Below are 27129 nucleotides of genomic sequence, written 5' to 3'. Positions count from 1 at the left end.
AGAAAAAGGTTCCTTTTGGACCCTGGAGATTCCTGCCTTTCTTTTGCCCTCTAGGCCCCCTGTCATCTCAAGATAAGCGATTTCCTGCCACATGGCCCATGCCCCCCCTTTCTCTGCTGATAGCTTGCTAACTGCCTGCTTTAACACTAGGCTCAGAAGACTGAAAAGTCTGAATGAATGTTCTTTAAATAGAAACGATGGAGCCAGATTGTAATGAGCCTTGAATTCTGTGCCTCCGAGTTGGGTATCGCTGGCAGCAGGAAACCCCTAAAGCAACAGAATGTGTCTTAACAAGTGATGTATTAAGGACGATGAACGAAGTTGATTGGAGCAGAGCTGAGAATAAAAAAAGACATAATTAGCATCTGAAATGGGAAGCAGTTTCATGAGACTCACTCCTTAGGTTCAGCAATCTGCACTGAGTGTCAGAATTCAGTTAAATTATAGGACACCCAGTTAGTGTCTGTGGAGAATTAGGGAATTGTTTCGTGTGGAAAACCCACACATTTGGTGTCGAAGTATCTTGAGTAGAGGAGCAGGTTTTCTTTTAGCAACAAAGTAGAAATTTCCAATCATTAACTTGGTAGAAGCTAAAATTAGAAATATGTGATCAAATACAGTGTTTTCAGCTCTGAAGTGTGGTCATGATTCTAAAAGTAGGTGATAACAGGTGATTCTGAGATCAGAAAGGAGGTTCAGAAAGTATTTATTGCTATTAATATAGAATAAATTATATAATTTAATAATTATGTAATATGTTCAGTAATGCTAACATTTGATACTGATTCAACAACAAAAATAGCAACGATAATATCAGATAATAAAATAATTAACATTCATCAAGTATTTATTATATATATACTGTTTTAAACATTTACATTCATTATTCATCTTTACCACAACCTTATGCCTTAAAAGTTAAATAATGTGCTTCATGTAACTCAGTAATAATGGATGAAGCTAGAAATTAGGATTTGAACCCAAACACGCTGCCTCGAAAGCGTGCACCGTCCAGTTACCTGTGGGAGCTCTAGGGATAAAATTGCATTTGAATCCTTTACCTTCATTTTATGTAGGTCAGTGAAACATCTTTAAAGGATCTGAGATGCAGTTTCATCATTATTACTGCTGTCTTCAGATTCTTGACACTTCCTTTCTCATTCTTGTTTCTTCCTTCATTTTACTCCCACCCTGTTTACATTCATAATATTTAGCATTATTGAGCTGTGAAACCTTTGTCCAGGGCCTTCAGTTCCGTGGCAGCAGCGTGCTCCATAAATCTTACTAACAAATCTGTAGGTCTGATTATCCGAGAGCTGGAGTGTTTCAGTTATTGAATTGACTCCATGGGCATGCCGCAGGACTTGCTTGTATTAAGTGCGTGCCTGCACGTTTATATTAAGGCTGCTGATGTCTGTGAAATGGAGAAGCTTTTGCTTGAGCTATTTAAGAAGTGGTGCTTTGTTTCTGCACTCAATCTAGAAAAATATTTTAGAAGTGAAAAATAAATGCTTGGAATAAGTTAGGAGGGCAGTCTGTGTTCTTACACGGAGAGAGGAAGCACTAAATGATGGGCAGTACTAAATGGTACATTTTTTTTATTTTTTTTTCTGACTGCTTAAAGAATTTTATTTGTGAATAAAACATATTACAATGGAGAAAGGCTGTTGGACCCGCCCTCCCAAGGCTGTGTCTGTATATGCAACTTAACTTCATGTTGTAATACAAAGAGTTAAAATAAAGTGCAAAAATGAAATTAAAATCATTGCATATGTGGTCACCGGAAGAGATAAAAGGAAGAGCCTGGGGTTAACTGAAGTACAGGGTGAAGGGGGTCTTGACGACAGAGCGATACGTAAGGAAAGTGACTTGCTCGCCAGTAAGCTGGAAGCAGAGGTCAGTGCCATGCCGCCGGCCTCAGGTCCTACGTGGATGTCAAGTGTGTGGGACCCAGACTCATATCCGGCACCCAGTCCACCAAGGGCGCCTGCTCACTCCGGCGGGGCCTCTTTGTGGGTCAGGCTGGCTCTGGCGGCTCCTGGAATGGGTCACTGTCGAGGAGGCCATCAAGCCACCCATGAGTTCCCAGTGGGCAGCGTCACACTAGCGAAGTGTTGGAGGAGGGGGTAGGGGGCTCCATCAGTGACTGCAGGACATCAGGTGGCTCCTCCAGGGCTGACTCCTGCCTCAGGCTGCCTTTTATCAAAACGAGGGCATCCTTCAGGCTGAGCTAAGATAAGAGCATTTCTCTCTCAGGTCTGAAACCTCCCCCAAGACAGTGCAGGATACCTTGCTGCCTCTGATCAGGCCCTTCCTCCAGCTAAATGGTATACAGGAGGTGCAGAAGAAATGGGTAGCTATCCTTTGGGAATGCAGACTCCAGCTGTAGGATTAAGAATGCCCATAAGAGCATTTGGTAGTTAGTAGAGCATCATTTAAATGAAGATAGTCCAATTGAGACAGCTACTATTTCATGAAGGCACTTTTAGCTTTTGGTTCAATATAGTTTAAGAAAACAACAAAAGTGGCTTCACTGTCTGTAGGTATAATGAGTACTTTGGCAGTTAGTCACCAGAATCACTTAAGGAGATACTTGGTCTCTTTTTGGCGGAGATAGTATAAGTTAAATTTCTGCGGACAGTGGAAGGTGATTCTAAAATCGCTTCCAACGCGAGTGTCTGACAGTTTGTGAAATGATTAGAGGAGAATCTGATATCGAGACTCTTAGCCAGAAGACTGTGCCAAACGCTAGACGTGTGTTGTAGGAAGAGTCAGTCTGGGGGGAAATACAGAAAATATTGACAGGAATTGGGAATGGATCTAGGAGATAAGTGCTGGTGGAGGATTGGCTCCAAGGGGCATGGGCCCAGCCACTGAGGAGATGGCAGGACCATCTGGGGGAACATACATGGGCTGAAAGTCAGTGGATTTGGCTTCTAGGTCTAGCTTGTCTACCATTTTGAGGTGCGAGGCAAGCCACTTAACTTCGCTGAGATTATATACAAATTCGAGCACTGGACAAGATAATCTTTACAGTGCCTTTTCCCTTAATTTAGTTAAGTCAGGAATAAGTTAGGGAGTGGGAGTGAAGTTTCATTTTCTGCCATAGTAACAAGCAATTGTGTTTTGTTGTCCACGTGTACCTTCTCTTGAGAACTTGATTCGTTCACCGATGAAAAGATTTTAAGTTGGGCAGAGCAGGAATTTAAAATTTTAAGGTTATCTTTGTTCAAGAGGTGAATTCATAGAGGAAGAGAAAGAAGAAAATGTCTTGGGGTCAGCCAGGAAAGTGTTGCCAGTAGGGAGATCTGGCGACAGAGGTTGCTTTTTATGGAAAACAGGTAGGCACCTTCATTTGAAGAGCATTTATTAAGTAAGCAGTCACGTGTGATAGGCCCCAAGGCAGTTTTCTTACCCGACACCTGCCTAAAGAAGTGAGGCCCCAGAAAGATTCTTCAAACAGCCGGCGGAGTTTGAAGTTTAATATTTTCTGTTATTTCTATGTTTATTTTTCTGCTTCTTTCTGTCCAGTTTTTGTTTCTCTGTCTTTCTCAGTAGTTACTTCTCTGTGTAAAAGAGACATACGTGATCAAGTTAGTTTGAGTCCTCATCTGTGAGTTTCCAGGGAAACCAGAGACCCTAGGGAGGAGTTTCAAGAGTGGGGTTCGTGGTGGGGGTTCTTCGCTTCTTGGCTTTGGACTCTGATTCATTGACAGTATTTTATGTCACATGTTGATGTTGTAAAATGAAGTTTTTCCTAAGGCATCTCAGAGTTCATGAGTCATACCTCAGTTGTTTTGTTGTCTTGAGGCCCAACGTATTTTAGAATAAGAAAGGCAAAATGAAAAAAAGCCGAAGAAAATTTTAAAATTCATAGTGCTGTGTAGTGGTTTGACCTGAAAAAAATGTAAAGTTATAGGAAACATGCTTCCCCTGCCCACCCCCATCCTGCACATTTTGCTAGGATTACATGCATAACTTTGTGTTTATGCAGGGGGTTTGTTGTTAACTTGTGACAGCCGTCCGGACCAGGCTGAGCTCTGACTAGGTCACCCTTGACCTCCCCTATCCCAGAACAAGCGATTTCTAATTTTTAAATCCTTTCTGATTTCAGGCTTTGACGAAGTTCTTGAAGTGTGTTAACTGGGATCTACCGCAGGAGGCCAAACAGGCACTGGAGCTGCTGGGAAAGTGGAAGCCAATGGATGTGGAGGACTCCTTGGAGCTGCTGTCCTCCCATTATACCAACCCCACAGTGAGGCGGTATGCGGTTGCCAGGTTACGACAGGCGGATGATGAGGTGCAGTGTTTATTCATTCAGCTAGGTACATTTTAAACTAGAGCCTGATTGTAGACTGTGTGTATGTGTGTGTGTGAGAGAGAGAGATTTTTAGAAGGGAAGAGGATACACTATGTGTGTTTTCAGAAGTAAAATTAAAATATTCCTCCAAGGACTTCTCTGTGAAATGAAAATTTACTTCCCGACTTGTTACGTGATAGGACAGTGTCTCCCAGGACATTTCCCCGGCAGCAGGGCTGGTCTTGCTCTGTCTGGAAAAAGGAATCCTAATGAAAAATGGTTTAATGCAGTACCAGCTAGGGAATAATTCAGATCCCCTCTATCAGTCAGTCTACAACAAGCCACATTTAATGGTGGCCTTGAAAAGCCCTTGGGGCCTTTAAAGCTTTGAGATGCACGGTCATCTCAGTCTCCTTCAAACTCCTCCTTTAAACTTAAGCTGCTGACAATGATGTGTATATGTAGATTTTCTGAAGGTGGTTTTGAATCCTCTGGAAGGCAAAGACTGCAAACTTATGCTGGCTATTTATACACGTGTAAGGCCACCAGGGAAGGGGGAACACTCAGTGTTGACACAGAGCATTGCTGGATATTGAGTTTTAGTAATTCCTAATACGGTAGACTAATCTAGTATTTTTTTTTTTTGACTTATTAATTTTTATAGGGAGAGTGTGTTCTCAAACATAACCCAATAGTTGATGCTAGCCTGCAGGGCCTGTGGGATACAGGTTAACTCTTCTCAAGCCTCGGTTTATAATGAAGTGCTGATCCCAAAGAACAATTATTATCAAAGACTTTTTTTAAAAAAGTCATTTTGAATTCATAGTGGTGTCTGAATTTCAAGAAGCAAAACACAGCATTTATTAAGGTGGATAGTTGTATATATATTTAATCATCATAAAATTTAAACACTAAAATGGATAATATAGTGTATTCTCACATATAATTCCCTCATGTTCAGCAGTTGCCAACTCACAGCCAATTTTGCTCCATCTTTAACACCAGTTGTTCTCTCCTCCCCATGCCCGACCTGCTTCTAGATTATTTTGAGGCAAATCTCAGATATTTTGGGGATGGAATGTTTTTCACTGTTCTGTCAAATAGTAATTCTTAGCATTGTGATTCAGCATGGTATCCTCTCCTTCATTGTCTTTACTGTATCACAAGTGAAAAAAAATTATTATAATATTTATTTGAAATAATGAAATATTTATTTTGAAATTCATTAGAAATCTAACTGAAGTCATTAAGTTTCCATCTATGTTTGTCATGACTCAGAGTTTAGATAAAAGCCTCTGCGCTGTAGTCAGGACAACCCCTCAGCATGAGTTTGGAAACAAAAATTATAGATCATCATTTTTGATGCTTCTCTCTCAAGCTTAGAGGCTAAACATTTGACTGTCTCTGGAGTTAACAGTATTCATGCAAGTACTGACCTATTTCTATTGCTCTGAGGTGGAGGATAATGATAGGAATATTGCACGTATCCTAAGCTGCAAAATATGGTTGTTAGACTTTTTTTTTTTTGAGGTTTTGGAGATACAGCATAAACAGCATAGTAGTTACATATCTATTGATTTCCTTTTCTCTGAATTCAGCTCAGTAAGAAGAAAAAACTATGTGGGGCAAAGTTTTGAAAACTGTCATTCATGTTGTACCATTCATTTCTAAGTGGTTTAAAATGTCCCCTTGCTGTTGCTTCATCTGTGGAGTACAGTATTTATGGCGTTACAAACTTTATGTGATTTTCTTTTTGGTATTGCAAGGGATGATGTAATTGTAGACTATATATAATAATATATATTATAATCATAGCGTGAAAATATACGTCAGCGATCCCTTTGTCTAAGTATCCACATCTTGGGCAACTGGAAAACTTGAATGAAAAATACTGTGTTTTGTATTTGCACAGTCTGATTTTTCCAATATATTGTAGTCTCTCCAGTAGCCTTGCCTTTGTCACTTCATTGTCCCGGAGGCATCTTCCTCCTACTTCTCCTGTGAGCTGTAGCACAGACCTCACCATCTCTGCGAAACCTCTCTTAACCATCCCTGGAAGCAAGTCGTGTTTTTGTTTGTTTCTTTCATCTTTTTTTTTTTTTTTTTTTTTTCTGATTTGCTTTGCTTTTAAATAGTAATAACATCACTCCTCCAGCTGCTTTTTATCCCCAGAAAGGTAGCCACTCATATCTCTCTTCATGTATTCTCTATGCAAATTGCAAGCATATATATGCATGTACACTGTATATATACCCCTTTTTAAAAATTAACAGAAAGAGGAATATCCCATATATATTGTTAAAAACTTGCCTTATTAACTGAACAGTATAATCTTAGACATTTTCTCATCAGCAGCACATACATTTTGTGTCCGTAAAGCCTGGAATTATAGGCAAATGAGTATCAAGGCCAAGGATGTTAAAAGCACTTTTAATCTATAGAAAAACACTGTTTTTAGACTTTATGGATGCCTGTAGATCTACCTTATTCTTTTTAAACAGCAGCATAGTATTTTACTACAAGCTTATTTTATAATTTATTTAACCAGTCACCCTCTCCTGATATTCATTTGTATTATTTGTGATCTTTTCTGTAACTGTATTTTAGTGAACAGACTTGTGTATATATATTTTTCTGTATTCTTGACTAAGTAGCTTGCATTGGAATTACTAAATCCGGCAATATATGGCTTTTACATTTTGCTGATAACCCTCTATCAATCTTCTCTTTTTATGCTTTTATCATACTTTTAAAAAATTGCAATTGCTTTATAAAACTAGAAACGTGATTGAATAAATCCCCTCTTTCTTCTTTTTAAACAATTTTTAAAATAATTTTTGTACATTTATTCTTCTTAAGAATTTTAGAATAATTTTATCATTTTCTTAAAACTCCACCCGAATATTAAGTGGGGTTACATTCAGTGTATATATTATATTAGAGAAAAATTCATGTCTTTATATTAAATCTTCCCTCCTGGACATACATGATTTTTTTTTATTCAAGTCACAATTTTATAAAATTTTATCACCTTTTTAAAAAGTGTATTTATTCTGTGACAGTTGTTACTATTATGAACTGCCTCACCCCTTTTATCTCTTATTTCTCTCAGTTAAATGGAAAACTGTTTTTATTTTAATACTTACACTTTATCTAGTTACTTTAGTGATTTCTCTTAATAGCTTTAATAGATGTAAGATTGGTCCCTGTATAGCATCATGCAACCTGGAAAACATCCGTGTATAATATATACTATGTATGAAATAAATGCTGAATTTCTAATGCCATACCAGCCATGCATTTGTAAAATCCTGTTCAGTGTTTTAATACCTTTCTGAATTTGATTTTTTTAATGTTCTGTTTAGGAATTTTTAAAACCATATTCCTTACTGCTGTGTGGCTCAAAAGGAGAAATTCCCCATTAGAATTTGAGGAAGATGTGGCATTTGGGATGGACATTGAAGGAAGAGTAGAATTTTCAGAGCTGGACATGAGTTTACAGGCCAAGTAGAGAAAGCAATATGAGCAAAAGCAAGGAGACTGCAAAGTCCAGGAAAAACAGAAAGCATGTCACTTAACAGAAGTGTGGGATGTATGTACGCATGTCTCTATAACAGTAAATGCCTACTTGAAGGGTTACTCTTAATTCAGTAAGAAATGGGAGTGATTTTTGACATGGAACTTTGCATTTGTATTCTGAAGCATTAGAATTAACTTGTTCTTGAGAAAAATGGTGATTACTGCCTAGATAGTATTTCATAGCTCTTGGGATTACCGAATTGCCTGAGAAAGAAATGTCATTTTTTTTGTTTGTTTTGTTTTACTTGATACTTATGTCCTTTATGCTTGGAGGAATTTTATATTTCTCAAGATGTGACTATCTAATGAGCAAACAGACTTTATACTTACTTAATTCATTTTCATACAAATGAAGCAAAGTGTAGTTTGACTATGGAGTAGCCAACACAATCAGATGGCTATGAGTGATTTAAAAACAGTAGTTTTCTTCTGAATTTTCTCCTTCCTGGGAAATTTAATAACAGTGCAGCCTTTTTGATTGCATATGGTAATAAGTCTTTTCTTTAACTGGGAAAACACGCCAGGTGATACATTCAGGAGTGTTTTCGAAGCATACCTGGTAGTGAAAGCTAGCAGTGAAACTGACTTGTAACACCTCCTAAGAAGGATACTTGTGATTAAATATGTTAGTCAATTGTTTTATGTGATTTGCTATTTTTTTTTTGAAAAAGCATGTACGTATACTTGTAGCTATCAGATGCCATAAATCTCAAATAAAATTACAGAAAATCAAATGTCTGTTGCTCCAATTAAAAATTTATTTTTAAAAACAGAACACTTTGGAAGTGCTTTGATATAGAGTCATTTGATTTCCCTGGCCACTGATATTGATCTATTTGATTAAGAATTCATAAGCCATTTAACCTCTCATTTAATGTTTCTGTGAAAAAATCGTATTTAGTAATAAGATCATGTGTGTTGCTTTTAGTCAGTATTTGGGCAGTTATAAAAAATACTGACTGTGTCAATGTAAGAAGAATTATGAAAAGTATATATTTTTGGTGTTTAGTAAGGGAAAATAGGTTGATGGAAAGTAATCTTTGTCCTCATGGAGTTTGTAATATAGTACAAATGACAGAGGAAGTAAGTAAGTAATTACAAACGCAGTGGTTGTTACAAATGCACAAGGAAAGAGTGTCCATGGAATATTTGCCAAGGACTTAACCTGGTTTCTGGGCTTAAAAAGCTGACTAAAATTGAACCAGCAGTCACAAAGTCTCAAAATCCTCTAATTATAAGTTTTTAGGGGCCTGAGTGGCAATTAGCACTGGAAGACAATATGTACTTAAACATTTTTTTTGAGTTTTGTGAGTTTCTTCAATTTGTAATTATTTTTAAAAGCAAAATTTGGGGGGTGGTTGGGTTTTTTTGTTTTTTTTTTTTTAAATAGTCATTGGGAAGGGCTAAGAACTACATTTATAGAGTAAGGTAGGGAATATTTCCATTCTGGACATTAAACCTAAAGAGTCTTTTACATTAAGGGAAAACTCAGAAAAGTAAAAGCTAATTTGTTGACACCATTTTAGTCCTAATTATCTCATTGATTGTCAATAGAAGTATGGTAAATTCACGCTTAGGAATTTGTTTTCTTCAAGCCATTATTGAGCAGGAAAGTAAACATTTCCTTTAACCAAGAGTGTTAAAATGTCATTTTTATAGTATTTTCCATTTAAGAAGCAACCCAAACTCTCTAAAACTTAAGCTTCTAAGGAAAAAAAAATGCAATATTTTTAAAAATCCCAGTCAGAAAATAATATGAAACAAAAACTCTGAAAACTTGAAAACTTGGAGTTTCTTATGTGCCTAAAATACCATTATCTGATCTACTGCTGAAAAAGGGTCTTTCACTAATTTCTTAGTTTCATGTGTACCATCTCGATCTTTCGTCTTTGTTTTTGTGTTTTTGCCTTGCTTTTGGGATAACACTTTAAACAAGGCATTTATCAGTCCCTTACTCTGTGCCAGGCACTATTCTGTGGCTTTCTTCTATTAATTGATTTAATCTTCACAACTCAATCTCTGAAATTTATATGATTATGACCATTTTAAAGATGAGGACCCAGTGAGGCATCAAGAGGTTAAAAAACCTCGGGACCTTTCCAAGGTAACGGAGCTGATACGTGGTAGATAAAAGTAACAACATTTTCCTCAACATTTAGGAATAATTAGACATAGTGTGTCTATAATCATATCACATTTTCCCCCCTAATATTAGCTTATTTTTTGTTTGTTTTCCAGGATTTGTTGATGTACCTCTTACAGCTGGTCCAGGCTCTCAAATACGAAAATTTTGATGACATAAAGAATGGATTGGAACCTACCAAGAAGGATGCTCAGGGCTCAGTGTCAGAGGGTGTGTCGAATTCTGGAATAAATCCTGCAGAAGTGGAAAGGTATGGAGATCCAGGGAGGACTTATTTTCAAATCTGATCGTTTTCCGCCTCTTCAAACTGTCTTCTCCTTTTCTTTTTCCCCAGATCTACCAAACCCTAGTTGGTACCAAGTTGGGAGCTTTACCAATGAATATGGCATGTGCTCTCACGGAGCACAAAATGCTACATTACAGGGCAGTGTTTTGTAGGCAGTAGGGTCAGAATACGTGAGTTCAAAGCTTGACTCTGCCACTTACTAGCTGGGTAAACTTGTATAAGTTAAGTATTCTCTGTGTGGCCCTAGTTTCTCGTCTTAAAAATGGAGATACAGCAATAGTAACTGACCTTTAAGGGTTGTTGAAAGATTAAACAAGTTAATACACATAAAGCGTTTAGAAAAGTGTCTGACACACAGTTCTTGCTAAATGTTAGACACTGTTATTATTCATGCAAAAATAAAATGAAGGACTAGGCATGTTAGTGAACTCAAATAATTTACTGTGAAGTTGTATTTTTACTGACTGCTTTTCACCTCTTTAGTGGTTTTTACCTCTTTAGTACTTAAAACTGCATGTTAGTTGAATTGAATGTCAGCTATGAACAGTCATAACAATTAAGAACTCACACCTCTGTAGCAGACGCCATGAGATGCTCCACATACACTAAACTTGTTACATAGTCCTCTGAGGTAGGCATTCATCTCCCTAGTTTAGATATGAAAGAGTTAAGGAAAAGTTAAGTAAATTGCCCAAAGTCTTTTATCTTGCAAATTAGGTAGAGTTGATGCCAAAGCTCCTATTCTTCCTACTTTGCCATTTTGCTGTTCATAAAGTCTTAAAATCTGAGATAAATAGGAACCTTTGGGTGAGAAATCAGAAGCTTGGTGATACAAAATTGTTTTGTGAAGGTCATGAGGTTTGGTAATGACAGAATGAGGTCTGGAATTCAGATTATCTGAGTTAGTGTAGTTATTTCAATTATGTGAGTTCAGGGTTACACTTCTGAATTTTTCTTGATGATAATGCTGTTTTTTACCTTCTGTTTTTCATTTGGAGGAGAACTGAGAAACAGGAAAAACCATTTCTTTCTTCCACAGATTGCTTCGTATTTTTCTGTTAGCAGAAGAGGCCCCTCACATTTTCTCCCACACTACACTGGAGGCTTTCAGTCTCCAGTCATATTTATTTATCTTCATCTTACTTATGCCTCCTAGAATGTTTTATTAGAGGTCTATTTAAGATTTTATAATAGGATCTAAACTATAACTCAGTATTTCCCAAATTATGGTGTGCTGGTCCCTAATTTGTATGATTTTTAAAAAGGTAAAAAAAAAAAAGAGTTAGGGGTTGTCTTATGGCCAGATATGTTTGAGAAATACTGGCTTAAAGTAAAATGTGCTTTAAAAACAAAACAAAACAAAACTATACTGTTTATCAGAACCTTTAATACTTGCATCTCAACAAGGCTATTTATTACCTCTTTTCTTTGACTATGGGACCTCTTGCTCCAGAGCATAATGTAACTCTAGTGTTGCACAGAACACACTTCAGGAAGTGATGCTTTAACACAGACGGCCGAGGTGAACTTGGCTAAAAAACATGCATCTTCTCTTACAGAAAGAATATTTTACACATCAGTGAGATCTCCTGTTATTTTTTTCAGCTCCCAAATTATAACCAGCCCTCTTCCTCCCGTGTCCTCCCCTCCTCCTGCATCTAAAACAAAAGAAAGTTCAGATGGTGAAAATCTGGAGGTGAGTACCAAGCTTGTCAAGTTTCCTATAGGAGAGGTCCTACCAGATAAACATTTTATGTTGGTCTTGAAAACATTGATTTCGATGAATACACTGAATACTACAACTTTATTAAATAGCTTGATTTGTGATGCATGTTCATCTTATTTAACCTTCAAATTAGGTAATGTTGTTATTGTATCATGTAATTGGTGAGTATTTAGAGGTACTTACATGTATCCTGATTCACCATTTCTTGTTCTCTGGCCTTCAGTATGGGATCATTTTCTTTTTGCCCAGTTGTTTCATGTTGCTCATTCAGATTGAGTTTAAAAATGGATGTCCCATGTTTTCTCTTTCACAAACGTTTTAAAATTTAACTCTTCCCTTTTTATGCTCGGTAAATAATTTCTTAATAAAAATGAAACACGTGTCTCTGTTTAAATATATCCATCACTATTACATACTTTTATAAAGTATAAATGTCCTTCTCATGTAGTCAAAGATAAACTACATGCCTGGATTCTGCCTGTTAGACTTACGGATTCAGCCTTACCTTATGGCCTCCTGATTGAGGTGTTACATTATTAGGTTTTCTAAAAGTTGCACATTTAAAATGCAGTGCAAAGCTTTTAGCTCTAAAATTGGAGATGAGATTCTTACCACCTCTGAAAGCACTGACCTGTCTGCTTTGTGATAACAGCCTGTTACTATTCTGGCTTGCTTTTTTAATACCCTTACTGCACTGAAACTTCTAATCCATTGATCTCTACCCTTTCCTTTCTTTATCAGCCTTCTCCAATATTTGCCTTCCTCCAAATACAGCTTTTATCCCATGGCTCATCATTTTAATCATTCTCTTATTAGGCATTTCAGTTCCCTTGGCAAAATCATCAGCCCTTGATAAGCCTAATGAATTACCTGATTTCTCTGTGCCTGGATATTGCTGAAGAAAAGCACATAACCTAGCATGTCGGTATCTCTGTATATTCACGATCACAAACGTTAGGTGCGCACTCGGCGCCGTCTGCCACCTGCATTTCTCTGGAAGGATTGTTCTCCCTGCTCAGCTGTGACTCTCTTATACCTTGTCTACTCTGTCCATGCCCTGCCTCCCAGTCTCCAGATTACAATTCGGCCTCATACTTAATGGAAACAATAGAAGCCACTAGGTAAGAATGGTCTCAATTTTCCATCACTAGATTTACAGGCATGAATCCTTCCCCGTCCTTTACTTCTGTTTTCTTACACAGAAGAAATACAACCCCCTTAAAAGATATACGCTCTTCTTTTCCTGGTGGAAATATTCAGGTATGTGTTACCATCTCCCGTTTTCAGAATTCAGAAATGAAAGCAAAATAAAACAAAACCAAACAAATTCTCACTTGACACCACATCCCTCAAAACAGTACCTTATTTTACTTCGCTTCATGATCAAACTTCTCAAAGGAGTTGTTCTAACTCCCTTTCTTTCCAGTCTTTAATTCACATCATTCTGGCCTTTGCGTCCCACCATTATATTAAAATTTACTTCGCTGAAGTGGTAAATGACTTTAATATTCATGGTTGCACAGACATTTCCGTTCCTCCCAGTGTTATTCAACAAAGTAAATGACTCCCTTCTTGAAAAACCAGCTCTTTTCATGGTTTGGCTGATGCCCCACATCCCCTGTTTTCCTCTTCACCTCTCTGCCTGTTCCTTCTGGTTGCCTTTGTCAGCACTTTCTCCGCTGCTTGACATCTTACTGCTCCTCCGGGTCCTCTTCTCTTTTCAATTTATACTCTTGCCCTAGGCTGTGCTGATAAACTCAAATTTATATTTCTAGCACATTTCTCTCATCTGAGTTTTAGATTCATGTATCCAAATACCTGCTTGATCTCCGTTGTATATCTGACAGGCATTTCAAAATTAATATTTCAAAATACAGCTCTCTCTCCCCACATTCTAGCCTGTCCCTCAACTTGCAATTTTCCATCTGTGATGTAACAAATCAACCCATTTGCTAAATCCATACAAGTAGGCGATACTGTCAGTTTCTTTCCTTCCTACTTCCTCTCCATCAGCAGCAAATCGTATTAATTGTTCTTCCAAAATATTTTAATAATCTGTTTCTTTCCATCTCCACTCTTCTAGACTGCTGTAAAAGCTGATCTCAGGTCTGTAGTTCTCAGAGTAGTTTCAGTCATTTTCAGAACATGTAAATCAGATCATCTTACACCTGCCTAAGATCTTTTGTTGAGTATCGATTGCTTTGAAGATGAAATCCTTACTCAGTATACTGTGATCTTAAAGATTTTACACAATTTGGGCTTTGCCTACCTTTTCAGCCTCCTTTACTTTAGTGTTTAGTGTAATTCACTACATTGGGCCTTTTAAAAATTCCTTAAACACTCAGATTCAGGGCCTTTGTACATCCTGTCATTTTGGCCTTGTCTAAATATCACATCCTCATTCCTTCCTTTTCTGACGTCACGATCTGAGTTATTTCCCCGACTGTGTCTCTCTCCTCCACCAGATGTTGGGCTTCCAGTAGGACAAGGTACTCTGTGAACCATGGCACCCTTGGCCTCTCACATCCTTGCCTGGTTTACAATAAATATTGGATGGTGGGATAGGGGGATAGACGGATGATGAAAACCTTGTCTGTGACATAGATATATAGATGAAAACTGACGGGCAAATGTAGCCTCTCTTATTCCTCCCTTATTAATAGCAGATGGTAATATTATATATATATTTCTTTTAATTCTTTCAGCAAGATCTTTGTACCTTCTTGATATCAAGAGCCTGCAAAAACTCAACACTGGCTAATTATTTATACTGGTATGTGAAATCAATTTTTTGTTTGTTTTCTCATCATTGTTGAAGATTCCTTTTTTTCCCATACTGTAAACAGAAAGACACTTTAAAATGAGGTATGAACACTCATCAAACGCCCAAATGGAATATTTATATCTAGCTGTATTCGTTTACAACTCTGCTCATGGAAATGCTCGCTAGCACTCCAGTCTCTCTTCCTTTCACAAATTTTCCAGTATCTCAGATAAAACCAGGTAAGGTCGTGGGTTTTTTTCAGATTGATTTCTGTTTGCCTTTCATGCCGCTTAAGTAGTGTAAGTTTCATACTTCACTGTCCTTCCAGGGTGTGTATATGTACGTTACTTCCTAAAACGTGGGAATCATGCAAAAACAGAAAGTTAGAATTTTAAGTTTCCTCATCTCATAAGGCATGTTGTAAGTGAACTTGGTGCAGTCTGACCTAGGATTACATTGTTTATCCGGCACTTTGCCATTTCACCCTACTTGCCGTGACCCTTTTCCCGTTTGTCCTTGTGAAGTTAAGTAGAATAAGTGTGTGCGTCTCTTATTTTACACGAGAACAGGTTTCTTGAATGAGTTGAAGGAAAGAAACAGAAACTAAGGGCCTAGAAATGCTCCCTGACTTCCTGAGACAGAAGCAGTATGAAGCATGGCTCCCTCTATGTGTCATAGAGTCCCAGAGCATAAAGAGCGAGCACCTTCAGCCATGATGGGAGGTATTTGGGGTCAATAAAAGCAAGCACAAGGATTAAACACTCGGCAGGAGAGCCTTACCCAGTTTTACAGAGCGAAGGGCGGGGGCGGCTGGGGAAGGTCTACCTGAAGCTTTCTGTACATTTGAGAGAATATTTTTAAAACTTCCTGACATACTTGTTATTTTTTAACGGTAAACATGATTTCTGATCTAATCTAACCGCTCAGTTTACTATGTCTGACTTAAACAGTGCAAATTAATACATATTTATTCTGAAAGATAATTGTGGGGTTTTTTTTGAAGGTTAATGAGGAGTTTTGCATTCCATGAAGAAATTAAACAGAGTACTATCTTATTTTGGGCTGAGTTTAGGCTGTATAATCCTAATCAGGCCATGCCTTCATTTCCCCACTCTCCAGACATAATGTTATTCTGGATACTGCTCTTGTAACCAAGACATAGGTAAATAAATCAAACACTATTTTAATAAACACAGATATCCATTATTCACATAACAGAAATTTCTTTAGTTTCAGCCTTTATGATTCTCTCTCTTTTTTTTTTAACTTTTTTATTGAGTTATAGTCATTTTACAATGTTTTGTATGGTTCTCTTTTTTATTGAAGAAAAATCTCTATCAACAGTTTTAACTAAATCAGTCTTTTTTTTTTTTTCCATCTTTGCAATCTGTGATTTTTTTTCCCTTCCCCCGGTGGCCTTGGTAGTGAGAAGAAACATAGTCTCTTGCTTTTACTTTATCAATCTAATGTAATATTCATAAGACCTCATTCCCTCGCAGTAACTTTCAATGTGGCCTTGAAAGTATACACACAAAATGTTTTGGTTAGTTGCCAGTCATCATTTTTACTTTGAAAAGTTAACTTAGAAATTCTCATCTTACCAAACAGCTCCTCTTTTCTTTTAATGTAAACTCTTGCTCCCTGTTATCCGTATTCCAACATGAATTCTTACATGTCCACCTACTCACTAGTGTTATGGAAAAATATTTCCTCATAAAAATCTAGGTAAATAATTCAAAGGAAATTTTTTCTAAATGTGTGGGGCATTGTGCTGAGGTTTTGAGTAAGTACTTGTATGCTTCTTAGGTATTCAAAATTAAGGTTTTATACATTTTGAATCATTTACCAAGAATTCCTTTATGAATACATTTCTTTCCTTGTGGTGCTCATGGAAAGTTTTCTCTGGCTCACAATTTATAGTCTAGAGTAGTCACTGTTATAAGAGCTGTGTGTACATATGTTGATTATGTGGTGTTTAAAATTATATATTCTTTGGATTTGACTGTAGACCGAATTTCATTGTAAAATTTGAAATTAGTTGTGATAGACTCTTTGACAGCTTATTTCAGGTAGGAAGAGTTTTCAAACCATTCTGACTGCAGCTGAACAGTAGGAACACTATTAGATGAACAGTTTCCAATGAGGCAACAGTTTCTGTTCAGAAAGATGACTTTTGTTTTCTCCATCAGTGATAAACAAAGTGCCAGCCTAGCTCCCAGTCTTACAAGCATTCCATCAAACTCAGATCTGATTTGTGTGTTCCCACTGTGTCTCTGACTCACTGAAGCAATAGCATGTGCTATGTCTCTTCGTTCTCAGAGGTGTCATTGCCTTCCCCATATTTACAGTCTGCATATTACATATTCAGAAATACCCACGGGGGACCAAAGCTACTGATGTGGACTTCTGACTTTGGTAGACACCGCTTTTGTGATCGTAGGGTAAAATACAGGAAATAATTTCAAGTTGTTGACTTAAAAGAATCATTCTCTTCCTTTGAACATGGACAGGATAAAATAAAAATATTAATCATATGGAACAATTTATATGCCTCTCGGTCTAAGCTTCCTCTTTTATAACAAATGTATTAAAATATAAATTTTAATTGATTGTGCTATTTCCTATTGAACAGTTTGAATTTTCTTTTCCATTTGCTTCCTTTCCATTGATTAAACGGCATTCCTGCTTTAGCTGCATCCTTAGGGGCCTATGGCAGTACAGACAATCATTTAAAATGAATAGTGCAACCTTTTAAACTGCAGAGGGGAGTTACAGTCTCCAGTCTGTAAAGTGTTGGGCATCAGGATCTATAAATCGTTCCGGTGTTTTATTTTTACAGCTGCTCCAGTATGTTGAAATTGAAAGTAAACTTTGGATGCTGTGACATGTTTTCCTATAACTTTTAAGACCTTTCAAGGTGATAAAGGTTATTTACCCCACAAAAATGAAACGGCCAGGAAACAGGTAGACCCCTGATGTCATCATACAGTGGGCCATTTTGGCTGCATTTCTCCTTGAAGGTGACAGATTTCAAGGAAATACCTTGGAGTGCTTTGTAGAATCTACTTGGTACTATGAGCGGAGAGTTCAGCAGTGACTTCTCTAGGTATTCTAGGCTTGATCTAAATTTGTCCTTCATTTTGGAGGTGATGGTGTCATTTTTCGTTTAGATGGACTTTGCCTTTGCATCAGAGGTGCCTTTGAGAGGTGGTTGATGTGTGGCCTTTGTGATGTAGCAGCAGCCGCTGTGTTTACTTGGTGCTCAAGGAGACCTGCACAAAGCAGTGGCACCTGTATGTTGTGGCCTTCTGTGTTACTCCTTTAGAAATGCGTTTGCTGTATAAACACGGAAAAAGACAATGAATATACCGAGGTGATGGAGACCGTCAGGGGCTTCAAAGGGTTAGAAGAGTGTAGATTGGATTTGAACGGTACTGACAGTTTTGTAGTTTAGAATCACAGTCTTAGGTGATGTCGTGAAATGACCAAACATCCTGGAGTATTGTGAGTAGGAAAAATACGAGTTTATCTGAGCTGTTCTCGGCTTATTCATCTAGAACAGAGCTATCCAGTAGGATGATTGTATCGATCAAAGGGGGTTTGTTTTTAGAGTTGGAGAGGCCAGGTAAGAAGAATCTGCTGGTTGACTCCAGATGGAGCTGACTGGTAGTAGAGGATGACCATAAGAGGCACTTCACAGGAAAAAAAATCAGTAGGGCCCGGTGACTAATTAAGTCTAGGTGTTTGGAGAGGGGGACTGTGAGCTAGGTTTGGCTGGAGATGCACAGACTGCAAATTAAACACAAAGTGCTGGTGATAGTTTTATTATTTTTTATTTTTTTAATTGAGTTATAGTCAGTTGACAATGTTGTGTCAATTTCTGTGTGCAGCACAATTCTTCATACATGAGTATACGTATATTCATTTTCATATTCTTTTTCACCGTGAACTACTGCAAGATCTTGAATATATTTCCCTGTGCTGTGCAGCACAAACTTGTTAATCTATTCTATATATACCTGTCAGTATCTACAGATCTCAAACTCCCAGTCTGTCCCTTCCACCCCCCGCCCCCCGGCAACCACAAGTCAGTATTCTATGTCTGTGAGTCTGTATCTCTGTTTCTGTTTTATATTTAAGTTCATTTGTCATCTTTTTTTTTTTTTTTTTTTTTTTTTTTAGATTCCACATATGAATGACATCATATGGTATTTTTCTTTCTCTTTCTACCAGTGATAGTTTTAGATAGCACCTGTTCTCTCTGGTTGGGTTACAACCTCAGCGCCTTTTTCTTATATTCCAGTGATTCAGTCATTTATGTTTCCTGCCTATCTTTTGAGAAAACTGGAGTTTGCAAACCTTGCTACATGAGAATTTCCAGTGCAAATCCATGGAATATTAAAAGTACCTTTAATTGAGAAAAATAACTTACTTAGTGTGATAACTTTAATTTTATACATGTTCAGTTAAAAATGACAAGCAGTGTCTTGAAAAGGATCTGCTGCTTGAAAATTAAGAGTAGATGAATGTAAAAGCAGGCCACATAATGAAACACAAAATTAGACCCTAGATGTGAACAAAGGGATACAGATGTATATATTCATACTTGAGAATTGTCCACATTGAGATGATAAGTTATTAAATCCATGAGACAGGAGTCACTCATTCATTCAACAATAATATATTGAGTTTTATGAGTCAGGCATGGAAGTACTGAGGGTACAGTGCAAACAAGACAAGACAGATTAAGCTCTATGCTCTCATGATGTTTACCTAAATATTCTCTTTCCCAAAAGTAGTCGAAAGAAAAATAATTAGTAGCTGTGACTTGAGATTTCTGAAACACCATCAGTTAAAGAGGTTGAAAAGTTTCATGTGGTTTTTAAAGATAAAACAGTGTGAGAGTAAACTTAGTAAATAGAAAGAATTGTGGCCTAGGAGCCCAAAGGCCAGGGTTCCGATTTCAGCTCTTCAGTTAACTAATTGTGCCACCATGGGCAAGACACAGCCCTTCTAAGTCTAGCTGTCGATGAAACAAGCAGGTTTCAAACTATACATCATAATCCATTGAAATCAATTTAAAGGCTCACAATCTAGCATTTGTTATTTAAAGAAAAATGAAATAGAACAGAGTAATGAATATTGACATGTTGCTCATAGAGTATTGCTTTGTGGAACCTTTTTTTCCAGTTTTATGCATCTGTGTTCACACATGTGGCTGTGACATAAAATATGTTTCTTAGTGTGGCTTGTTCCTTTCAGAACAGCTAGAAACACTGGAATAGACAACCTGTAAGATCTAATCCAGATCATTATTTATATGATTATATGAGTTGTATGAACAGTTCATGTTTAAGAATATATTTATAATTTTTTAACTCTCTAAAACCACAATTTTATGATGGAAAGATTGAAGATTATATATGGAATTTTAAGACATGGGGGAGTTGGATAGGAAAGGATAAATTAAATTAAGGTTTTTATTTACCTCTCAGATGTATATTGAGAAAAGTTTCAGAGTAACGCAGAATAAAAGAGCCTTATGTAGTACAAAAAGTATTACTTAGATTTTGAAAGTATTATTCATGAGATTTGTGAGCTTAGTTGATTTCTGAAGGTGTTAATGCTCCATCTACCTCATAAAGCATTAGGAGAAAATGCTCATTTTGATGCCAAAACCTTTAGAAAATCTAAAGTATTGTACAAATTAAGGCATTACTGTTATTAATTTTCCTTTTATAGACAGTTATGTATGTTGTTCCTTAATTTTTGACTTTTAAAAGAGTGGTGATGAAATGTTTTGCTACTTCCCTTAGTTATTTTTGCAAATGTGAATTAATCTACTTTAATGGAAAGGCATAAATATTTACAGAATAAACCTGAGTTTCATTTCCCATCTGTATGAATGACCTAACGTGTGTTTTTAAGGTATGTGATAGTGGAATGTGAAGACCAAGATACTCAGCAGAGAGATCCGAAGACCCATGAGATGTACTTGAATGTAATGAGACGATTCAGCCAGGCACTGCTGAAGGTAACCATTCAATGTAGGGGTTGGCAGGCAGTGCATGGACCACATCTGGCCTATTGCTTCTTTTGGTATGCCCTGGGAGCCAAGGATTGATTGTTTTCTATATTTTTAGATGGTTTAAAAAAATCAAAAGAATACTCTGTGATACATGAAAAGTATGTGAAATTTACATTTCAGTATTTATAAGAGAAATTTTATTGGAACATAGTCACGCTCATTAGTTTTCAGATTGCTTATGGCCACTTTTGGACTACAGTAGCAATTGAATACCTAGAATGGAAACTGTATGGTCAACAAGACCTGGAGTATTTGTTCTTTGCCCCTTTTCAGAAAGTTTGTTGACCCCTGATTTAACAAAAATAAACCTGTATGTACCTGGAACAAAAAAACCCCAAAGCTTTGATTTTTTATTTCACTGTTTTCTAATTTTATTAAGACCAGGTGCATTCGTAGAGATTTGGCAGTGATCATATTGCAGGGATTTTCTATATAATTTGTATTTTTGCTTTTACAATTTCTAAAGGTATACAAGCCATTTTCCCCCTTGGTGTTCTTGTGATCCTTAAGGCAGTGTCACAGTTCAGCCAGTAGAGGGCGCACGGGCAATGGAAGGAAAACTGTCACAACACTAATCTGTGATCTGCTACAGAAATGCTTTGCTTCATAGCATCTTTATTTGCTGTTTCATGTTCCATTTAAGTTTTCTTAAAAATTTAAATCATGACTTATTGAACTGTTTGAGACTAAACTTTAGTTCTCAAAGCTTAGAGACTGTCTACATAAACTTTTCCATCTTCGAAATGAGGATGATGATATTTGCCAAGCTGCCTGTATCAACATGGTTGAGGAGCTTAAGTGAGAAAATGTATCTTATAATATTTTATGAACTGCAAATGATCACATAAGACTTGACAGCATTTCATTTTTCAGTTCTGTTTTACTAAGCAAGCATGTTATATTGCTATTTGAGAACTTTTTTTTCAAGTATATATTTAGTTCTCTTGAAGGGAGTATTGTTTCTGCCTTATGCCCAGCACACGTCTGAAGAAATCATAGGCTTCCAGATATTTATTGAATCAGTAAGTGAATACATTTCGGGTGAATGAATTCTGTCTTGTCACATTGGTTGCATGTGGGAAAAAATGCAATTTTTGATAGACTAGTATTCGCTGAAGACTCAGGTAACTTTCAACTGGGAAAGGGTTGGTGGTGTTTAAGATAGCAGGTTTCTCATCATCTTTGAATCAAGGTAATTTCTTTTTTGATTTTACTTTGTATTGAAGTTTGTACCTGTTAGAAGAATAAAGATACCCGCGCTATAGAGGAAACCCTGATATGATGCTACATAGAATTAACGTTCCTTTCCCTTGAATCCCTCCAGGGTGACAAATCTGTCAGAGTTATGCGTTCTTTGCTGGCCGCCCAGCAAACGTTTGTGGATCGGCTGGTGCACCTGATGAAGGCCGTGCAGCGAGAAAGTGGAAATCGTAAGAAAAAGGTAAGCCTTTGGGCTTGGCTTTCTGTTTACAACAAATATAATAATATCTTGGTATAATAAGACCCTGAGTTTTGGCACTGTCTCCTTGGTTGATATATTTTATGAAATTCTTATCATATAATTACAGGCATACCTTGGAGATACTGTGGGTTTGGTTCCAGACCACTGCAGTAAAGCAACTATCCCCACCACGAAGACAGTCACACAATTTTTTTTGGTTTCACTGTGCATATAAAAATTAGGTTTACGCTATTCTGTAGTCTGTTAAGTGCACAATGGTATTATGTCTAAAATAACAGTGCACATGTCTTAATTAAAAATACCTTATTGCTGAAAAATGCCAGCCATCATCTGCAGCTTCACAGATCGTAATCTTTTTGCTGGTGGAGGGTCTTGCCTCGAAGTCGATGGCTGTTCACTGATGAGGGTGGTGGTTGCTGGAAAAGGGGTGGCTCTGGCAATTTCTTAAAGTGAGGCGGTGGTGGAGTTTGCTACCTCAGTTGACTTCTTTCTTTCACCAACAATTTGATTTCACTGTAGCAGGCGTGGCATGTTGATAGCACTTTACCCACAGTAGAATTTCTTTCAGAACTGGAGTCACGTCTCTCAAACACTGCCACTGCTTTATCAGCCAACTTTGTTTCATACTCTAAATCCTTTATCATCATCTCAACAGTCTTCACAGCATCTTCACTAGGAGTGGATTCCATCTCAGGAAACCACTTTGTTTCCTCATCCTTAAGAAGCAGCTTCTCATCTGTTAGTTTTACCATGAGCTTGTAGCAAGTGACATCTTCAGCCTCCACTTCTAAGTCTAGCTCTCTTGCTGGTCACTGCCTCCACTGAGGTCTTGAGCCTCCCAAAGTCATCCTGAGAGTTGAAATCAGCTTCTTCCAAACTCCTGTTAATGTTGATACTTTGATCTCTTCCTGTGAATCATGGTAATTCTTCATGGCATCTGGAATGGTAAATCCTTTCCGGAAGGCTGTCAATTTACTTTGCCCAGATCCATCAGAGGAATCACTGTCAATGGCACTTAGAGCCTTAGGACATGTATTTCTTAAATACTAAGACTTGAAAGTCTTAGTCCTTGATCCACAGGATGCAGAATGCATGTTGTGTGGGCAGGCATGCAAACGACACTAATCTCCTGTACATCTCCATCAGAGCTCCTGGGTGACCAGGTGCCTTGTCAATGAGCAGTCATATTTTGAAAGGAATCTTTTTTCCTTAGCAGTTGGTCTCAACAGTGGGCTTAAAATGTCCGTTAAATCATGTTGTAAACAGATGTGCTGTCACCCACGCTTTGTTATTCATTTGCAGAGCACAGGCAGAGTCAGTGTAGCATAATTCTTCAGGGCCTTAGGATTTTCGGAATGCTAAATAAGCACTGGCTTCAACTTCGAGTCACCCGTGGCATCAGCCCTAGACCAGAGACTCAGCCTGTCCTTTGAAGCTTTGACGCCTGACGCTGGTTTCTCCTCTCCAGCTGTGAAAGTCCTAGATGGCATCTTCTTCCAGTAGAAGGCTGTTTTGTCTGCATTGAAAATCTGTTGTTTTAATGGAGCCACCTTCATGAGTTACCTGAGCTGGAGCTTCTGAAGAACTTGTTGCAGCTTCTCCATCAGCCATTGCGGCTTCACCTTGCACGCACTTTCCTTAAACCCCATGAACCAGCCTCTGCTTGTTTCAGACTTTTTCTTCTGCAGCTTCCTCACCTCTTTCAGCCTTCACAGAATCGAAGAGAGTCAGGGCCTTGCTCAGGATAGGGCTCTGGCTTAAGGGACTGTTGTGAGTGGCTTGATGTTGTGATCTGGATGGAGACCGCTAAAACTTGCTCTGTGTCAGCGATAAGGCTGTTCCACTTTTTTATCATTTGTGTGTTCACTGGGTGGCACTCTTTATTTCCTTCAAGAACTTTTCCTTTGTAGTCACAATGTGGCTGTTTAGCATAAGAGGACTGGCTTTTGATCTGTCTTGGCTTTCAACATGCCCTCCTCGCTGAGCTTAATTATTTCTAGGTTTTGATTCAAAGTGAGAGACACATGACTCTTACTTGATCACGTTGGGGCCGTTGTAGGGTTGTAAACTGGCCTAATTTTGATATTGTTGTGTCTCAGGGAAAAGAGGAAGAGAGGAGGGGGATGGCTGGTCAGTGGGGCAGTCAGAAACACTCACGTGTTGTAGATTAAAATGTTGGTTCCCTGTTTTGTGTGGGTGTGGTTCATGACACCCCAAATCAGTTACATAGTAACATGCAAGATCATTGATCACAGTTCACCATAACAAACATAATAATAACGAGAAAGTTTGCCAAGTAGTGGTGTGTGCTGTGGAGGAAAATAAAGCAGGAAAGGGGGCAAGAAGAGGCGGGTTCAGGTATTGGGCTGTGTTTGACTTCTCAGTGGAGTGGTCAGGAAGGCCTCACTGAGGGTTGACACATGGACAAAAAAATCCGTGCAAATATCTAAGAGAAGACTGTTCTACCCAGAGGGACAGCGAGCACGAAGTCCCTGATCTGGGAGCACACGTGACTTGATTGAGAAATCGGAAGAAGCCCAGGGCATTTGGTCACATATTCTCCCTTTAACAAGCTCACCTGTTTAAAGAATGCACAACTCACAGATTTCAAAGGAAACAGTTCTTTTGAAAATAAATAGATGGGCTTAGTCTAAACACCGAAGATCCTGCTAAGTAGCAAAGCTGTTTTGCACCATAACTTGAATTTCTCAGTTTCTGAGCTCTCGGCTCGGTGCATTGTGCATGTGAGCCAAAGGAAATAATAAGTGATGGGATTTTAGGGAAAATTTGATCACAGTCAGTGAACAGTAAAGCCAGGGTCCAGGTTCCTCCAAGTGAACTGAATTGACTTTCTAAACCCAGAACTTGCCATGGAGCAGCTAATGAAATTCTTGCTTAATATTTGGTCAAGCTTCTAATGGAATCATAGTTTCACTTTGTGACTTCTCAGATCCTTTGAAAACAGAAATTGACTCTTTTAGTCCAGCTTGAGTATATTCCTGATTCTCAGTTGCAGCAAGAGAAATACATCCCCTACCCTTGTGAAAGTCTATAGTTTTTCACAGGTCAAGGGATTGCTCCTTTGAAAGCATGCCCCACTGCTGCCAGATGGATTATAAGTGCTTGTCCCTCAGACATAAGATCTCCTTTATTGTTATGTTACTTTTGCGTATACTTTTCTGGTGCTTTGCAAGTATTTCAGAGTTAATAGAATCTATCTGTGACTTTACCATATGTTTTAAAAACTGCTTTTTCAAAGTATTAATGAAACCTCATTAATACTTTCTGACTTGTTCTCCTAGAATGAGAGGCTACAGGCATTGCTTGGAGACAATGAAAAAATGAACTTGTCGGACGTGGAACTCATTCCATTGCCTTTAGAACCGCAGGTGAAGATTCGAGGAATAATTCCAGAAACAGCTACACTCTTTAAGGTAATTGTGATGGATCGTTCATGTATATGATTGGACCTGATTCTTTAAAGCTAGAGCAGACATTACCTTTGAAAAAAGATACCTTTTACTTACCAGTGTGTTGATGATCTTTTTATTACCAGGAGGCATTTTTATATGAAATGTATAAAATATTTTTATATCTCTGAGCTGTTGTATTATCTTTAATTCTTCAAACTTTTTTATTAATCACCACACCCGCCTTTTTCCATGTAAGCTTTTTTTTAAAAAAAAGAAGTTAATTTGCAAACTTAGACATTTAGTTCATAAGTTCACATGGTTAGATATGAGTCCCAATTAACTTTAAAGTTTCTCAATCTGATACCTGTTCCTATGACTTAAGTTTTTTCTTAGATTTTCCAATGTAATCACTCCCTTTAGTCCTTAACAGAATGCCAGGCTTCCTTTTGGCGGGCCACCACTTGGATGGCTAGGAAGAACTAGAGGCAGCTGCCTTCTGTAATCAGGCCAGAGGACTGAACATCAGTACTTGTGAAGCATCCTTATCTGCTGGGCGTCGTATTGGAAGCTCTGTGTGAGACATGATGGCTTAGATTTTCTAATTCTAGGAGTAGAAGGACATAAGTTGCATTGGGATATTACTTTGTATCAGGCAAGAAACTTAGGTATATAAAAAGGGATGTGATTGATTACAGAAAGAAATAGTTCAGGTTTTTTTTTTTTTTTTAAGGATGTGTTTAGAGGCAACCTGTGGCAGCCCAGCTCACACAACTGAAACATAAGTTTCATAAAGTGGTACTTAACCTCATTTACTGCATGTCATGGACTCTTGATAATTTCTGTTCTTTTAGAAACTCTTCCATCAGGGTAATTTTTAACCATTGGTTGCAACTTATTTGATTGGTTTTAAAACCCATAATGAATTATAACCTGCAACTTGGAAAATGTTGGTACAGAAAATAAAATGCAAATATTTCTTAGTTCATGCTTACAATCTACTGGAGGCTGAAATGAAAAGAGCTACACACAGGACAGGATTCATGTAACAACTGGTGTTCTTTGGACTCAAACTCCTAAATAAGATCTGCTTCTCGTGTTCGCATTCCCAAAGGACTTATCCGGGACAGTGGATCGAAAAAGTAATTTCATCTTTTTTTTCAAAGAGGATGGCAAAGAATATCTAAGACATAGAGCAGTTGAAAGAGTGGGATATAAGAATTTGTCACCATTGTTAGGTGAATTTCGGACCCATTTTTTTCCTTAATATAATTTTATAATGTGTCTTATATACACAAAGTAAATGGTTAATAAAATATCATGGGGCATCTTTTTAATTCTAATAGCCAGTCCTCATTTTTTTTTTTTTTC

General features: G+C 37.6%; 1 protein-coding gene across 3 annotated transcripts in view; it reads left to right on the top strand.

The window, feature by feature from the left end:
• Positions 1 to 27129, top strand: part of PIK3C3 (phosphatidylinositol 3-kinase catalytic subunit type 3) — a 116675-nt gene that overhangs the window by 44677 nt on the left and 44869 nt on the right. For all 3 annotated transcript variants that reach the window (XR_010378653.1, XR_010378652.1, XM_010975489.3), the window contains exons 10-16: positions 4115 to 4300; positions 10118 to 10272; positions 11914 to 12004; positions 14740 to 14807; positions 20727 to 20832; positions 22211 to 22327; positions 25651 to 25782. Coding sequence is in view for 1 of the 3 variants with exons in the window: in XM_010975489.3 (XP_010973791.2) it covers positions 4115 to 4300; positions 10118 to 10272; positions 11914 to 12004; positions 14740 to 14807; positions 20727 to 20832; positions 22211 to 22327; positions 25651 to 25782 (855 nt within the window). In the remaining 2 variants the exon portion in view is untranslated. The remainder of the gene's footprint in view (positions 1 to 4114; positions 4301 to 10117; positions 10273 to 11913; positions 12005 to 14739; positions 14808 to 20726; positions 20833 to 22210; positions 22328 to 25650; positions 25783 to 27129) is intronic.

This window comes from Camelus dromedarius, chromosome 32 (genome assembly GCF_036321535.1).
Source record: "Camelus dromedarius isolate mCamDro1 chromosome 32, mCamDro1.pat, whole genome shotgun sequence".
NCBI classification, from domain to species: Eukaryota; Metazoa; Chordata; class Mammalia; order Artiodactyla; family Camelidae; genus Camelus; species Camelus dromedarius.
The sequence above is the reverse complement of the archived record's forward strand: the minus strand, read 5'-3'. Positions and strand labels throughout refer to the sequence as shown.